The sequence below is a fragment of the Arvicola amphibius genome, chromosome 1, assembly GCF_903992535.2.
Source record: "Arvicola amphibius chromosome 1, mArvAmp1.2, whole genome shotgun sequence".
NCBI lineage: Eukaryota > Metazoa > Chordata > Mammalia > Rodentia > Cricetidae > Arvicola > Arvicola amphibius.
Window position 1 is genome coordinate 117,552,319 of NC_052047.1, and position 16,633 is coordinate 117,568,951.

The window sequence follows — 16,633 nt, forward strand, 5'->3', positions numbered from 1 at the left end:
ACTAGCTTTGTAGACCAGGCTGGCCTTGAACTCAGAGAGATCCACTTGCCTCTGCCTCCAGAGCACTGGAATTAAATGTGTGCACCACCGCCAACCAACTTATCATGGAATTTTTAAATTAAATAAATAAATTTTTAGAAGGTCCCTCCTCCAGCCCCACATTCTTTTTTAAAAAATATTTATTTATTTATTTATTTATTTATTTATTATGTATACAATACTCTCTCTGTGTGTATGTCTGCAGGCCAGAAGAGGGCACCAGACCCCATTACGGATGGTTGTGAGCCACCATGTGGTTGCTGGGAATTGAACTCAGGACCTTTGGAAGAGCAGGCAATGCTCTTAACCTCTGAGCCATCTCTCCAGTCCCAATAAATAAATTTTTTAATGGAGGCAAGTGAACACAGTACAAATAAAATATCAGACCAGATATGCTTAAACTACAAAGCCATAAAAGCTCTTGCATAGAATGGGTGTGCTATCTGGCCCAATTAAAGTGACAGACATGTGACATCTCCCTAGCTTCTCAATCAGCACCTTTGTGACTCTGGAAAGCTATGGTACCCCTGTGTGTGACACCAGGGGTTCCAGAAGCCAGATCTGACCAACAAGCATTTGTGCCTGTGAGGGGGAGCATCAGGGGGTAAACATGAGGTAACGTGAGAGATTGGCGGAAACCTAGCTAAAGGAAGGAAGAAGCTCAGAGTGCAATATCCCTAGAGAGGACCTTGGAAAGACAAAGAGTGAGCCAAGGTTACCTGCTTTCCCAATCGCCTAGGCACTTATAGCTCTTGTGCTGTGTATCTTGAGTGTGTCACCCTGCAACCTACCGTCGCACAGATGCCCTCCCTCTCCACACACCTCTCTTTAGTTCTCTGGATCAAGCTGATTTTCACACTGCCCAAAGACATGGTGCATTTCTATAGCCAACAGAAGGCCTTTGAAAGAACTCTCTTCTGGCTGTGTAAAAGACAGCAGGTGTTGTGCCCATCTGAGTCTAGTCATGGCAGAGTGGAAACCCCAGTCCTCGTACTGCAGCTTGTCTTTGGGACATATGAAGGTAGTCTTTTATCTTGTCCTCCTTCTTCTTAGGTGTGATCACCCATCATTTTCCAAACAGGCGGATTGAAAAGTGCAGAGGAGATCATACCAAAAGTCATTGATTACTGATGTATCTACACTGACAGGACCAAAGGGCTGAGCATGGATACAATGAGTGGTTTTAGAGGAGAGAATTAGGTAAAGGTTCTCATCTGGGTTAGAATATAAAGTCTGGTATTTGATCTAACCCAGAAATTTAATTTTTTTAAAAATCAGTAGCTCCCTGGCAGCCCTCCAATATCTGACAGTCCCAGAGAGGGATGCTAATGATTGATACAGGAGAGGGATCCAGTGTGGCACTAGAGAGAGGAGGGCTGAGTTCCTTTGCAGAGAAGGACATCATCTTCTAAAGGGACACAGAACAGAGAGGGTATAAATTTCTGACAATATAAAAGAGCATTTTTCTGAGTGGTTAAACACTTTAAGGGCATCCAAGAAACTTGTGAGCCTAGCCAGGCCCAGGCACCCAAATTCAGCCAGAGAAAACTAAGGAAACCAGCTCAGACAGGGTTAGCAACTGTGGGTAGCCACCCCAACACCCATAGTATTTAACAGCTGTGGTAGACTCTCTGGATCTCTCAGCCCCTCAGCTGTAGAACTATACAGTCAGAACCATAGTTGATCAAGGTTACAGGGCCCTGTAAGGTCAAATGGAAAATAATCTTTAAAGTTTAAGTATTTGTTAAACATATTACAACAGCGTACATAAGAATTGGAAGGAGTGTGGAAAGACAGCTTTAAAACCACTCGCAAAAACATGGCAAAACATAACTAGTTTAAGGGCTTTGGGTTAGGTTTGCCTTTTTTTCTGAAGGAAAAGGAAGAAAAGAAAAGCATCCTTAGGAATGAAGAAAAAGAGATCAGCTTTATCATTCAGGCTGTTTGTCACGTTTCAAAAGGCCTAGAATATGCTGGAACCATCCAGTCCCCCACCCAAAGAAGCACCAACAGAAGCATTCATACCTCAATCTGTTTGTGGTTGTAAGAGTGGCCACCACCATGTTCAAAGGTGTCCAAATTCCTGCCAAAACGGTCACTTATGCCCTTTAGCCTTGGGTTAGTTTGTGGGTGGGAGACATGACCCTTCTGTTTAATGGCATATTCAGAAAAAAAAAAGACAAAACATATTGTCAGAACTCATGAGACAACACGGAATTCAATGCAGGGTATAGACCACATCAAAAGATGGAACGCAGGCCTAGACCCAGTCTCTGTTGTACAGAAACTGGGCAGAGGAGCAGCCAGAGAGGACTTCCCCCGTCTCTAAGGTAAGAGAGCACCTACAGCACAGTCACAGCGGGGCCAGGAGAACTAGAGTAGAGTCACCCATGGGAGGACCCCTTTTAGACCTTCCCCGGGAGTCCACTGTTGGGAGTGTAAGGCAAATGACTGTAAAGAGAAGGAGCAGGACATCCTGCTGCCAAGAGGCCCCTGTCCCAGGCACCTCTTGTCAGGACAATTTTATGCTGCCAAGGTGAGGCTTGTCACAGAAACTTATCCAGTGTTGCAAAAATTCTTCCTCCTGCCCCAACTGAAAATGTCTGAGGTGTTTGGGGTTTGTTTGTTTTCATCGTTGTTATGGCAGTGGCCTGTGTTTATGGTCACATCTCACAGGCTACACAAAACCCTATCTGTCCAGAAGCTCCTCCCGAGACTCAAAAGGGAAGCTCAAATAAAATCAAACAAAGACTGTCTTTAAGGAACTTCGAACTGTGTGGAAATTTAACTTATCATGTATTTCTAACTAATCAAATGCTAAAACTTTGACTCTTTGTTTTTACCACTAAATATATTCATATTTAAAGTCAATTTATGGCTCTAGTGGGGTTGTTAAAAGTGTGTAAAGGCCACCCAGGCCTATTCAAAATACTTCATTTTACTATGAAGAATATAAGGTGCAAATAATTTTTTGGTCAGCCTCCAAAAATGACTAGTTTGATAAACAAAAGATGCTGACCCAAAACTAAGTTGGGTTTCATGCCTAGACCTTTAGCCCTGGTGAGAACAATGTCACATTACACTCTCGGGAACAGTGTTTCTATATTTTGCTCAACAGTCAAAGCAACTCAGAATAATGGCTCCTTATTCCATGAGCTCCGAGGAGGAAAAGGCCTAGCAATGTCTCTGGTCTAAAACTGACAGTGGACAAGCTAATCTGTATATTTGTGCATAATGGAAACGCAGAGGAAACACTGATAAGGAAAAGGCTAACACATTCAATGACTAGCCTTAATGTGAAACTGTTAACTTTCTAAAAGAGAGCACACAGTACCAAACTGTGACATCAGGGTTCCTTTAAAGACGGCTGGAACTGGCCCTTTTCTCTTCCATTTCCAGTGCACTAAGTACATAAGGTGTTAATTCTCTGGACTCTGATTAAAACATGATTTAACTTTCGGGCCATTATTTAAGATACAGCTGGCTTGCAGGTTTCCACTAAAGCAGTGGCCCTTCTCCCACATTCTTTTCACCTCCTGGCACTCACCTGGAGCTGTAAAGGGCTGAGTCCAGAAGCAGCAGCAGCTGCCATTGTTGACGGAATGAACTGTACGGGGTAGTTATCACCTGTCGGAAAGAACAATGCGCACAGGTTTAGACAATGCACGGGGAATTGCAGCAGACAAGTATAAACATGGTCCTTGGCTCGCCTGAGCTTTACAACATTGCCCTAAGCCCAAACATCTGCAGAAACAAAAGGCTTAGCTGGGCACAGGCTTGCGCTGCCGCCTTGGAACTTTTTGTTAACAGATAGCTGGTAGGCAAACTGGCAAAACATGAATGTGATGTTGAAAAAAATTAAATGTGCAATTCAAGCATGTTCGCTCCACTACAAATCTTGTAATACATCATTTTTTTAAGAGTCAAAAAAAAAATCTTAAAGCCAGGCTGATGCTCAGCACACTGTGAAAAGAGGTTTTTCTCTTAGAAGAAACAAAGTTTGAGCTTGGTAGGTAAAGTGTAGTCTTAGAGTCCAAAAAAGATTATTTGCTAGTGACTGACCATAATGCTAAGCTTTATTTCATGAAAAGTAAATAACATGATTAGAAAAACATCCTCTTTGATATGGCTAATCTTACCTGCTGGCACTTTGTGAAATGCTGGCACCTTCCTGACAGTGGAAATCTGTGCCATTCGGGTTAACCTCCAGTACTAGAGTAGGGCAGCCTAGTGTAGAATCCTTTTTAGTGATGATAATTAAATAACTACACATTTTGCATGGACTGTCTGCACTGAAGACCTGGGAGTGAGTGTTTCAAGACCACGCCAACACCTACACAGGAGATCGAAACACCTCCTGTCACCTGAGAACACAGGCCATGACCAGAACCCCAAAGAGCCAAGAGAAAGGGATGAGAGACATATTGGAATGGCGTTAAGTGAACTAAAAATTAATATTTGTGGATAAATCCCACAATATCAATGACTTAATGTAGTAGCACTCTGGCTCCAGTTACTTATTGAAAGTCAGTGTTATGTGCTATCTCTAGGCTATATTTTAATAGGCTGTTCCCCACACATCTTTGACATGTCTAATAATCATGCTGTTTTGCATGAACTTTTCCACACTGAACACGGAATGCAGTAATGAAGAGACATTGCAGGAAGAATTCCAGGCACTGAAGCTGTCAACCAGAAAGCAAGAGAACCTCTTGTTTTTCTGTCTGCATGGGCGCGAACACCTGCAGCTTGCCTGGTACCCCCGGTTCCTTGGAACTCCTCCTGCTTGCCATGTAAAGTGCTACTCAGCTGGCCCAATGTAAATGTTAAAGTCGCTTTCACTTTTAACAAATTGTTAGCTTCTGATCTGCACAGTCTCTTTGCGTCATATCCATAATACCTCATCAGACCATTGAGCACAGTGTGTGCCTGTGCACAGTTCAGTAACAATTGGCTTCTGATTGCAAACGGGGTGCTGCTGCAGTGCACCCGCTAACGCCACATTGTGCTGGTCTCCTATGGAGTAATGTTCAAAATATCTGACCTTGTTTCTCCCCTTCCATGAGGTTGATTTGAGTCTGTCCTACTCTATGAGCTTTTTAAAAAAGATAACTAGGCAAAATTATTTTTATAGCAAATGACTATCACTTTATGCTTAAATAAGTCTACTGATCGTCTTGATATTTAAACTAAATTATCTGAAGAAAGAATATCTTGATCTAAGTCAAATGATTTTTTTTTTCCTTTTGGTGGATATCTTATGAGCTTCTTTAAAAAAAAACACAAATGATACTGAATTAATGATGTTTCAAAAATAGAGGGAAAAAATAACTATTCCACCCATCAACACAGACCTCCTCCCCAAACATTTTAAAGCCGTTCTTTCTTTAAATGTCATGCATTATTCATGCAACTCCACACCACAACCCCCTCCCTGGGAGTTTAATACCAGTGGCTTTATTTGTACTAAAACATTTTTCATGTCAAACATATTTTAAAAAATCAAACTCTGAAAGAATTCCCCAGGGCACTCCTTCTCCATAGCTGTCATGCCACTGTGCCGTGAAATAGTCGGCTTTTTACATGGTTTCTGGCTTGCCAGTTAATTTATGACTATCTCTACCACACCCTGTAGTACTCTCCAGCTCACCTGCTGGCTACAAACAGCTTTCTTTCCACTGTTGACAAGCATATTTTCAAAATATTTTTAACCTTTCTGCGGGTTTGAATCTGCATATCTGAATAGATCTTCAGAAAGCTATTTCTCCAGAACCCATCATTGTATCAGTACTAAAAGTCAAAATGAATACATTAGAGCAATGGAGTATATCACCAAGGATGGTTAAAAGAGGGAGGGAAGCATAAAGGCAGGGAAGGGGGATGAGGGTAAACCATAGAAGAAAAAAAATGTAACGGGAAGGGGGATTTTAGGACAATACAAGTTTAGTTTGTGATAAAGTCACACACTTCCTTCTACACACTCTAATGTTCTTTGTAAAAGTCGATCAAGGGAAGTTTGCAGTGGCTGACTTGGCAGGGAATCAGCCAACATGTTGCAGCAATTTTTTTTTTCCAAATTTGTTTCTGGATGTGAAATGTTTGCATGAGGACCATTCTTTTTAAATTTGTACAAAGAAAGAGGCAGCTTGTTGGAACAGGTTCACTTTAGACATGACTGTAATCTGGCCCTTGTTACCTCAAGTCTAAAAAGACAGTCCCCAAACACCAATCTCAAACGCAGTGGTCACTCTATAAGTCCATCTTCTGACCATCTTGCTATGCTTGTAGAGCGAGCACAAAACAGAATTGAGACCCAAATAAATGTGGCTGGCACTGAACTCATTCATCAAAACAGGCAGCATTCCTTTGGCATTCCCTCCACACCAAGAGTCCCAAGAGGAGCGAGAGAGATAGAGAGAGAGAGATAGAGAGAGAGAGAGACAGAGACAGAGACAGACAGAGAGAGAGAGAGAGACAGAGAGAGAGAGAGTAAATTCTTAAATTTACAGAGACACTGAGATAAGCCCAAACCTTAGTGCATTTAATTAATCACTAGAGGAGGCGAACTTATCCCAAGAACCTGAAACACACTAGACACCTTGAGAATATTTTTAGTGGGTACATTTCATATATAAATCCTACTTTCTAAAAGGAGTCATTTTAAAAATCAGAAAAACACAGTCAAAAGCTCACAGCAAAATCCCGTCCGTCTATTTCCATTCTTCAGAGAGGCAAGGGGTTGGGAGAGTTGTAGACTCTTAGATTTCTAAATCATAGACATTAACACATTGTAAAAGTCATTTTGAGACTTGGGAAGAGTAGAAGGGAAAAAGAAAAAATTAGAACTAGGAGTGGGGACTCAGATTCTTCAGGAACAGAATAAAGTGTCCTATTTCATTTTCCACCCTCTTACCCAGAAGACCAGTATGTTACACATCCCTAACTCCACAAATTATTATGGTGGCATCACAGGAAATTGACAAACCTATGGACCATACTTTCATGGGGTACCACTGTTCTTGTCACTATACAAAAGTTTCTAATGCAGACTTGAATGTGTCACTTTTTTTTTCTTCTTCTTTTTTTTTTTTTTTTTTGGTTTTTCGAGACAGGGTTTTCCTGTAGTTTCTAGAGCCTGTCCTGGAACTAGCTCTTGTAGACCAGGCTGGCCTCAAACTCAGAGATCCACCTGCCTCTGCCTCCCAAGTGCTGGGATTAAAGGCGTGTGCCACCACCGCCTGGCCAAATGTGTCACTTTTGCACATCATCTCTTGGTCCTCTGAGAAGATATAGCAGGTCCAGACTTACCCCTGCATGACGCTGCACTGTGGCAAAGGTTTGCAGGCAATAAGTAATGTATTTAAAGCTCTAACACACTACTTTCACTTTGTTCAGGGCACACAAAAATAGAAAACATTAGGATATGCATTTCTGAAACCAGCATATTCTCATTTCTCCTGCTAAATTCCTCTTCTATTCATCAAGTACTAGTACAAGTGAAAAGATTTTTTTGCTTGGTTTTACTTATTCATTTTACTATCACATATATTGTTCTGCATGCCTCTTAAAAAGCTAAAACTCATGGACCATATTTATCCTATCTCTTATTTTGTGGCTGCATCTTAGACCCTTGGCCAACCATGTGAAATTCGTGGCATTTTCTTCATGGCAGTTAAGTAAGTGAATCCGAATGAACAGATACAAACCATCCCCATAAGAAGTCAACTCAGATGACAACTCAGAGCTCATGTCTAGTTAGGGCTCATCTGTGACAGAAGCTCTGTACATGAGAAGATACAGGAAATAAACCCTGATGTTCTCACAGGTTGGGCTACACCGGTGAGTATATCTTCTTGCTGGATCTCACCACTCACACTAAAAATAGAGGCACTGGTGGGAGCATTGCAGAAATGTTTTCATTCTAGATATATGGATTGCATTAATCTATGTTCCAATGTTGGTGATACACCCCTACTTTGAAATAGTCTGAAAGAGCAATGGCTGGCTTTGTAAGATGTTGTTTTGGTAAACTCACTCAAAATTATTATTTAAACAAAAAGATTAAAAGTTCCTTAAAATCATATCCATTTAGATTATTCTCCCAAGAGTATGAGATACCCATCTGGAGAACTTTGGCCTGAGTGCTAAAACCATTGTTTTTGAGATGTGAAGCCCCAGAAAATTTAATTAACACTTAAAATTTTTATTTTATTCTTTTCATTTAATAAAATAGAACACCACTTATCTCCACTTATATCTTAGGGTAGTTATAAAAATTAATGAGATTACGCACACACATGGGGTTATCTTGGCAACAAATGGTATGCAATAAAAGAAAAATCAGCTAACAACTGTAAGCATTGTATGTCAGCCAATTAAACAACTCAGAAGAAACAGAAAACACAAAAATTACCTAACTACTTAAGCTCAAATGGGAAATCTCAACAGATCTATAACAAACAAAGAATTGAATTAGTGATCAAAACCCCAACAAAGAAATGACTGGACTAGAAGGGCTCCTCAGCATTCTGTCAAATGCTGAATAAGCATTTATACCTCCTTTATGAACTCTCCCAAAAAATAAAAGAGAATAGTTCTTCTCTATTCTATAAGGCCTCAAATAGCTTGATGACAGGTAAATATGTCACGGGAAAAGAAAATTTAAAACCAATACTCTTTATGAATGTAAATGCAGTATCCTTAAGAAAACATGAGCAAATTCAAGCCAACAGAATATTGGAAGTATTATTTGCCATAACAAGTAGAATTTATCCCAGAAATTATAAGGTAGTTCCATCTAAGCAAATCAATTAAATGCATTACATAATAGAACAAAGGTGTGTATGGGAGTCCTGCATGATCATCTCAAAATTATATAAAAAACATACTTAACCATTCTATGACGAGGACTCTAAAGCTCTGAGTAAAAGAAAAAATTCATAATGACCAAAAGTTAGTTAAAGATACCCAGCTAACACTGTACTCAATGGCAAGAAACTAAAAGCTTCCCCTGAGACACCAGGAACCAGACAACAATACCCATCTCACTGGTGCAAGTCATCACTGTCTTAAAAGCTCCATCCAGTACTACTGCACAATAAAAAGATGGAAAAACATTCAAACTAGTAAGAAAAGTAAAAAATAATATATTTTGGAATACACACACAAATTCATATATATGTGTATATGTATATATAATACACCATATACACGTATTAGAATTAACAGAAAAATTCTCAATTTAGTTATTTATGCCAAGAGTAAATATAAATAAGCCAAAAGGAAATTAAGAAAGAAATTCCATTTATAAACCTGCCTAAAAGAATTTAACACCTGGGTATAAATCTAACTAAAGAGATGGAAAGAGTTACACCTTGAAAACTATAAAATGCTGTTGAAATAAATAATGAAGCCATAAAATTGCCTAAGTGTCCACCAACTGAAAAAAATGGGGGAAAATGTGGACACACACATGGAGCACTATTTAGCCATAAAAGGATAAAGTGTGTCATTTGTGTTAACATGCACGGAACTGGCCATTGTGTTAAGAGAAACAAGCCAAAGCACAGGACAAGGATTGCATGCTCCTGTCCATATGGAGAAATTTAAAGTCAGTAGATCTCATAGAAATTGGAGGTAGAATAGCAATTGTCATAGAATCATGGGAACCCAAAGGGAAGAAAGTATGAGGACAGTTTGATCAATAAGTACTAAGATGCAGTTGGGAGAAACAAGCCCCAGCATCCCACTGCCCAGCACGATGACTACAGGTCACAATAAAGAGGAAGTAAGTATTTCAAGAAGGGAGAAAGGACTTTAAGTGTTCCAGCATGAAAACAAAATTACAAATGTTTGAGGATATTGGTAGGCTTACCCGGTTGAACATTATATAATCTATCTATGTACTAAAACATACACCATGGGGGACACCATAAATACGAACAATCTTCATTTGTCAGTGGATATTTTTTAATGAAAGAAGTAGAGACAGATATACACAGAAAGAAGTATCTGTATTGACAAGAAGACAACATTATTATATTACGATGTTAAGACTATTCAAAGAAATCTACGTATTCAAGGCAATCCCTATCAACAACCCTTTACACAAAATAGAAAAGAGCAGTTTTTAAGCTCATACCTAATTCCAAGAGTCCCTCAGAACTGCTACAATCTTTAAAGAGATGAGTAAAGGCAGAGGACTAGCGCCACCTGAACACCCACTAAAAAGCTGCAGGACTGGACTGACACAGAGACAAGCTGGCCAGCACAGCAGAGTGAACAGCCAGACATAAACCCTCACACATACATTCAATTTATTTTTGATAAGGTGTCACAGCCATTAAAAGGAAGAGGGTGGTTTTTTCAACAAATTGTGTGAGAAAAACTAGATGCCCACTTGAAAAATATGTGGATATCCAATTTCTATATTTTGTGTATGACTTCTTCTTACACGGCAGCCATACAACAAGCTTTAGCTACAGCATAGAATAAGGAGTACCTGCAGGGTCCAGGCACAAGCATATGTTCTGCGCTTAGAATCTCTGAGGAAAAGTCAAGGGTTCTGGTCAGACACAATGGTTTTAAAATCCCAACTACATAAGACAGTGGTCAACTGCCTCATCCTTGAAATACAAAGCAGGTTGGACATGGTTTTATTTTTCAGGCGGGCAACTGTGAAGGGGTTTTCTCCTTTGATTTCAGGCATCCATGCTCAAATGTGGTTACTGTCTCTCTGATTGTTGCATTTAGGGCTCACAAATGTGAGCAAGCAGAGCAACTTAACGTTCTGGGCCCTAGTGAATCCCTGTCTGAAACATGTCTCTAATTATAGGACCAAATAAGAAAAAAAATTGAGGGATTAGAACCTATTAAAACTACTTCTATAAATGCCAGTCTGGGAGATGCCCCCTGAAGATGCTTCCTATACCATATCCTGGCAGCAAGCTTTCTCAACTAGTTGGAGATGGAAGATCTCGTGTGGTGGGCACCATAGCTGGCGCCCTACAACTTCCAGAGACACAGTCAGATCCCCTGGAGGGGAGCGAAGGCTCAGAGCCCTAAATGTGTCCGTGACACTACTCTAACACAGGATTCAATCTGTCAATTTCAACAAGCAGTGAGAGACAACCCACAATGGCCCTTGCGTCTGGCAATCAAGACAATTGTTCAGTCAGGTGAGTCAGTTTCCTCAGCTCACAGACACCAGGAAAATACGGCAGTTCCAGGAGGGAGAGATGGAAGAAGAAAAAAGAAAGGATCTTATGTTCCATTTTATAAAGACCAAGGAAGCACTTGTTCCTCTTCTTACTTAGGGGACCCAGATAGGCATGTAGGCCACTGTCTCCAAATCTTATAGTTGCTCATATACAAGTGAAGTGACCAGGATTCAATTTGGGGCAAAGGGTTTACTTGTCCAGACTCCGGTCCACTAGTGTTCTCCCAACTCCTGTGACGACCAAAGACTGCATGGCTTAGTTTCACAAATCTGTAAATTCTCTACTCACAGCTTAGGAGTGTTTAATCCATTTCAAACATAACTTGTATTTATAATAAAGTTTAGATTAGCCAAAATATTAAAGAACTTAAAATTCTGAATAAATTATTTGATATAATATTGAGGTTAATAGAAAATACCTTGAGATAGCAGCTTGCCTGTGATTAAGACTCTTCCTACAAACCTGACCCCACTGTGCTGCTCCTCAACAGGGTTAGCCAGCCTAACCAAACACATCTTTGCTATCCAAGGACACATCTCTGAGTTTACTGAAAAGTCACTAAGTCCTGTACCAAATTGTTCCCATCTATAGCTTCTCACTTACATGGTACAGCCTCATCAACGCCTGTGGGAGAGAAACAACCTTAATTCAATGAACACATAGCCATAGCTAACCCCTGAGAAATGATGCCATTGCTATAATCAAATTAAGTACCATACTGTAAGATGTCTACAATAGCAAGGAACAAGGCCCACGTGTGGTCTGGAGCTGCAGAGAATATTAGCTGTAAGAACATTAAACCAACAGATAATGTCTGTTGGTTTCAGAAAAATACTGAAAGTCTTCCCCCAAACTGGGTCAGGGATGCCAGCTCTGATTCAAGATGAAACAATAAACTCAGGTTACATCAATGTCGAAATGAAGTTGCCATTAAGAACTAACTCAGAGCGAGAGGGTCGATGTGCTCTCTTATACTGAATGCGAAGGCCAACTTTATAAGGAGGGGTAACTCACTGTGAGAATTCCATTGTAGGAAATCGAATGTTTAATAATTTGAATGACATAATTTCTTCCCCTCAGGTTTCTAAAATCCTCATGGGAATACAGGACCAGGACTCCTAATCTAAAATGTGGAAACCAGCAGTACCTCAGATTTTAAAATATCGGCACAGATTTAATAATGAAGAAAAAATGAATACAATGTGTTTTAAAAGCCAGAACTTTTCAACATTGTACACCTATCATTTCCAATTTCAGAGCATGTTCTTCCTTTTTTGAATCTGAGATACCTACCCTTGACCATTTTGTGTCTGAAGATTTTTTTGTCAGCCCTTAGATGGACCAGTCCCTCAGTACAGGTATCCCTTGGATCACCTGAGCCTCCCCAGATTCCTTCCTCACAGGGAAGGGAGTTCCCTACCAAACACAAGTGAGGTGTCCATGGTTGGGGTTTCTGGGCTGTTTCATCTGCTCCTGTAGGATCTCTGCGAGGTGGTTTATATCTGTGGCTTAGGCATATTTAAATGCCTTTGTTCACATTTGAAGCCACATATGCAAAGAAACTGCAGCCCTCAGATTGGCTGTACCCTGACTAGGTGGTTCATATAATCAGGTTAATGTGTTAAAAAGAACTTGACACAGAAATTATTAATGAGCAGAACAAGGTCACTACTTCTGAGCTGGGGTCACTTACAAAGAACGCACATATGAAATTGAGGTTGGCTTCTGTGTACTTGGCTATTTTCTTACATTGGATTCCTTTGGCAACCTATCTTTAAACATTTAAAGCCATGTTTACAAGGAGGCTCTGAAAGAGCTTCAAACCATTATGCCCCTAATTGAATTCCCCAGGAGTCCAGTAAACTCAGAGGAAAAAAGAAAAATCATAACATTTGCTAAATCATCTCAAAGCATATTTCACTACAAGGTTATGTGACCTGCTTTTTTTTTTTGAGGTTCAAGGATGAATGAAGAATATTACTGAATGCTTCATTATTTAGACCAAAATGAAAAAGAACCTTACCATTAGTGGTGAGCTAATTAAATCAGCAGTTTTAACTTTTTTTTATTATTCTGAGAGAAATCTTACAAAAAATAACAGCAGCATTTTCTACTGTATGTGACTAGTTTTCCAGTGTGTGGAAGCTCAAGGGAGAAAGAAAAGATCCATGGACAACCGGAGACACAGCTAACAGTAAAGGTGTATGTACGAGGGAGGAGCAAGAGCAACACAGGACTTCATCTGTGAGTTCAGAACAAACTCAAACGTGAGAAAAGAAAGTCAAAGTTCTAGAGACTTTAGTTCTTACAATGCCCCACCTCCTCAGCCCTGGTTTTACTTTAAAATAGGCTGTTTTGTGTGTGTTTTTATCCATAGCTCCCTTGTCTGCGCCTGTGTTTGTTGTGACTACTGAGTAAAAACATGTGGGCCCCGAGCATTTCCAAAACTGTGCCGCAGCTCTCCACTTACCTGGCTTGTATGTTATTCCAGGGGGGAAGAGGAATCCCTGTTGGGCGGCAGCAGCTGCTGCCAGGGTCCGCTGGTCATGTGGAAAAATTGGGATCATGAGCGGAGGCATGTGCCCCTGAACCTGCTAAACAGAAGAGAGCCTGTGATCAGACAGGGAGCAGATGTCGCCAAGAAGCATTTGTTTTGCACTGCTGGAGGTGCTCTGGTGCCCGCACGCCACCCACCTCTAGCCCCCTCCAGATCCGAACTTGAGAAAATGCGGGCCAACTTCACCTAAGGCCTCTCCTTAGATGCCATCAGGACATCCATGCCATGGTCTCACCATAGCCCGACCACACCCCTGCTTCCACTAGGTGGTTAATGGGCTTCTCTCTTGACTTGTTTTTCTCACCCTTTTTCTTAAAGAAAGAACAGACAACTGAATGTTCCTTTCTCTCACCCTGTGAGTGAGAGGCTTTGCCCTTTCCCCTGCATTGCATTCTAAGCGTCATCGTGAAAAAGTATTCAGTGTCCTGGTCCAGAAAGTAACGTCTAATTGTTATATATTCCAGAAGCTGTGTCTCCCTCGTTGAGAAGCTTCTTCTAAAGCCTCGCTGCATTATATTAAACACACAGAGCTTCAGATTTAAGGCTACTATATCTTGGCGCCCAATTAAAGTAATATCCTTTGCCATACACACCTCGATGCAACATATAAATTGCTTGTCAGCTTTATGCACTGCCATGTAGCTCAGTAATTATGGAGTTGTATCCACTGAGCAACTCATAATAAATCCTACTATATCAGATTTCATTTGACCTCAATAAACGTATCAAAGACCACAAAAATGCGAAAGAGAGAAATATTCACTCTCCATCAGTATTTGTACTCCATATAAAGGAAATCAGAGCTATGACAGAATCATGCTCCTGAAAACCACATTTTAATCTCCTAGCTCCCTTCTTCACTCTAGCATGCTGCCCTGGTTCCAGCACGGCGGAGAGGGAAGGCTTTGTCCTGGCTTTAGGGTTTGAGTCCACAGACTGAGCTATGGGACTTTCCTCACTGAAGGATCAAAACAGAAATGTGCCAAAAGGCACGGTCTTTTGGTTTAGACAAATCTATGGCTTTTTAAAAGCAGGAAAGGGCTACATTATATATTATTTAAGATATAAATGTTTGCCAGCAATTCTACACACCCAAATGGTTCCTCGGCCTAAATTCCTAAATCTCTTCTTTAGGCAAAATACCATATACAAGCGATGCCCGTCTAAACAGTACCAGCTTGCCTTCTCCTGGCCCTGGCCATTCCCAGCCAGGGGCATCGTGCACATGCATCTGTGTGGGTCTGAGAGGTTTCATTCGCCAACAGTCTTTCTCTGGGGAATACCCCAAGATGTGGGTTAATAAAGGGCAAGCAAAAAATAAACACTTTACAGTATTTTTCTGAATTCATTTCTCAGGAAAATCAACTTATAATAAAAAGGTCTTTGTGCAATTACTACCTTGCCAGCGGGGCGTGACAGAAAGTAGCTTTGAGCAGCTGTTTCTTCTGTTTTAGCTGAGCTAAGCCCAAGCTTTGTCCACGGGAGAACACACTTAGCCTGCTCAAACTGGTGCTGAGCCTCTGGTGCCCATGCCTCACCTTTAGCCTGAAAGAAAAGCACCAGGTTTGCTGTTCTACCCGTTTCCTGTGACCCTGTGTGATGTCCAAGATGAAAGTGGCATGTTCCATGTCAGAAAACAAAACACAGTGCCTTTATGAGTGACAACTGCATAGGGCACCCTTTTATGGTCCTCTAGAAGTGTGCTCCTAACATGTGCTTAGAGCACCATGCAGATGCTTTACCCGGAAAACGAGGCAACATGTTTCTCTTTTCTTCCTTCTTCTTTTTTACCCATCGATGTAATAAGCTGCTATTGTGTATTAGGGAAGTGAGAAGCGGTTGAAGAAATCACCCCTACTCAGTTTGAGGGAGAGAAGGAGGGAGGAAAGAGGAGGGAGGGAGGGGGGAGAGAGAGAGAGAGAGAGAGAGAGAGAGAGAGAGAGAGAGAGAGAGAGAGAGAGAGAGAGAGAGAATAACATGTCATGTGTCGTGTATGGAAGACGGAGCAGATACTAGTCTAAATAAGAATGTAAAGCTGTTAGCAAAGCATTGTATAAAAATGAATTTTCTGATAAGCTTATCCAAAAATGTCTTTGAGATGGGCCAGCACCTGTGTTTTCCCTACAGTTGCTGAATACTACTACATAAGCAGGTGTGTGTGTGTGTGTGTGTGTGTGTATGTGTGTGTGTATGAACATATATATATACACACACACAAAACATATGGAGTCATTCCAACTTTCTGGTTCTCTGATTACTAAAAATCCACCATTAAGAAGCTAGTGTCAGTGGAGTGACACAAATGGGCATCTATATCACTCACCTCTCCAAGGCTCAGAGAACATCCCAGAAGAGGGAGCAGAAAGAGTCTAAGAAAGCGGGGTCAGGAAGACAGTGTGCTCAGGATGTGACAGGATGCCTGTGCTCACGAGCTCACAGTGGCTGTGGCTGCCTGCACACGATGAAGCCGGCAACATTCCAGCACAGAAGGGAAAGTTCGTGAGCCTCTAGCTCTGAGGAGTTATGGAAGGCTGACAGCTTCTGGGGCACAGAGTCAGTTTTCTTTAAGGATGTGTTTCCCATAGATTGACCATGCTCCAGGTGATGGCCTCACACTCAGGAGGGAGAATATGGGCAGTCCAAAATGTACTAGATGAGTTACTTTAAAAGTGATGGGGTTCAGGGGAAGGGGGTGCTGCAGAGATGGCTCAGTTGTTAAGGGTGCTTTCTGCTCTCATGGAAGACAGAGTTTGGTTCCTAACACTCACGTGGAGTCCTGTAAGCATCTGTTAGCACAGTTCCAGGGGACCTGATGCCC

The 16,633-nt window shown here is 41.1% G+C and overlaps 1 protein-coding gene across 10 annotated transcripts in view; it reads right to left on the reverse strand.

Annotated features, from left to right (window-relative positions):
* Positions 1-16,633, reverse strand: part of Sox6 (SRY-box transcription factor 6) — a 371,593-nt gene that overhangs the window by 109,572 nt on the left and 245,388 nt on the right. For 6 of the 10 annotated variants that reach the window (XM_038332186.1, XM_038332161.1, XM_038332179.1 and 3 more), the window contains 3 exons: positions 13,729-13,852; positions 3,587-3,666; positions 2,065-2,187 (listed from right to left, as the gene is read on the reverse strand). In XM_038332186.1, coding sequence (XP_038188114.1) covers positions 2,065-2,187; positions 3,587-3,666; positions 13,729-13,852 — 327 coding nt within the window. The remainder of the gene's footprint in view (positions 1-2,064; positions 2,188-3,586; positions 3,667-13,728; positions 13,853-16,633) is intronic. The other 4 variants (XM_042055229.1, XM_038332170.2, XM_038332208.2 and 1 more) reach the window with 3 other exon arrangements.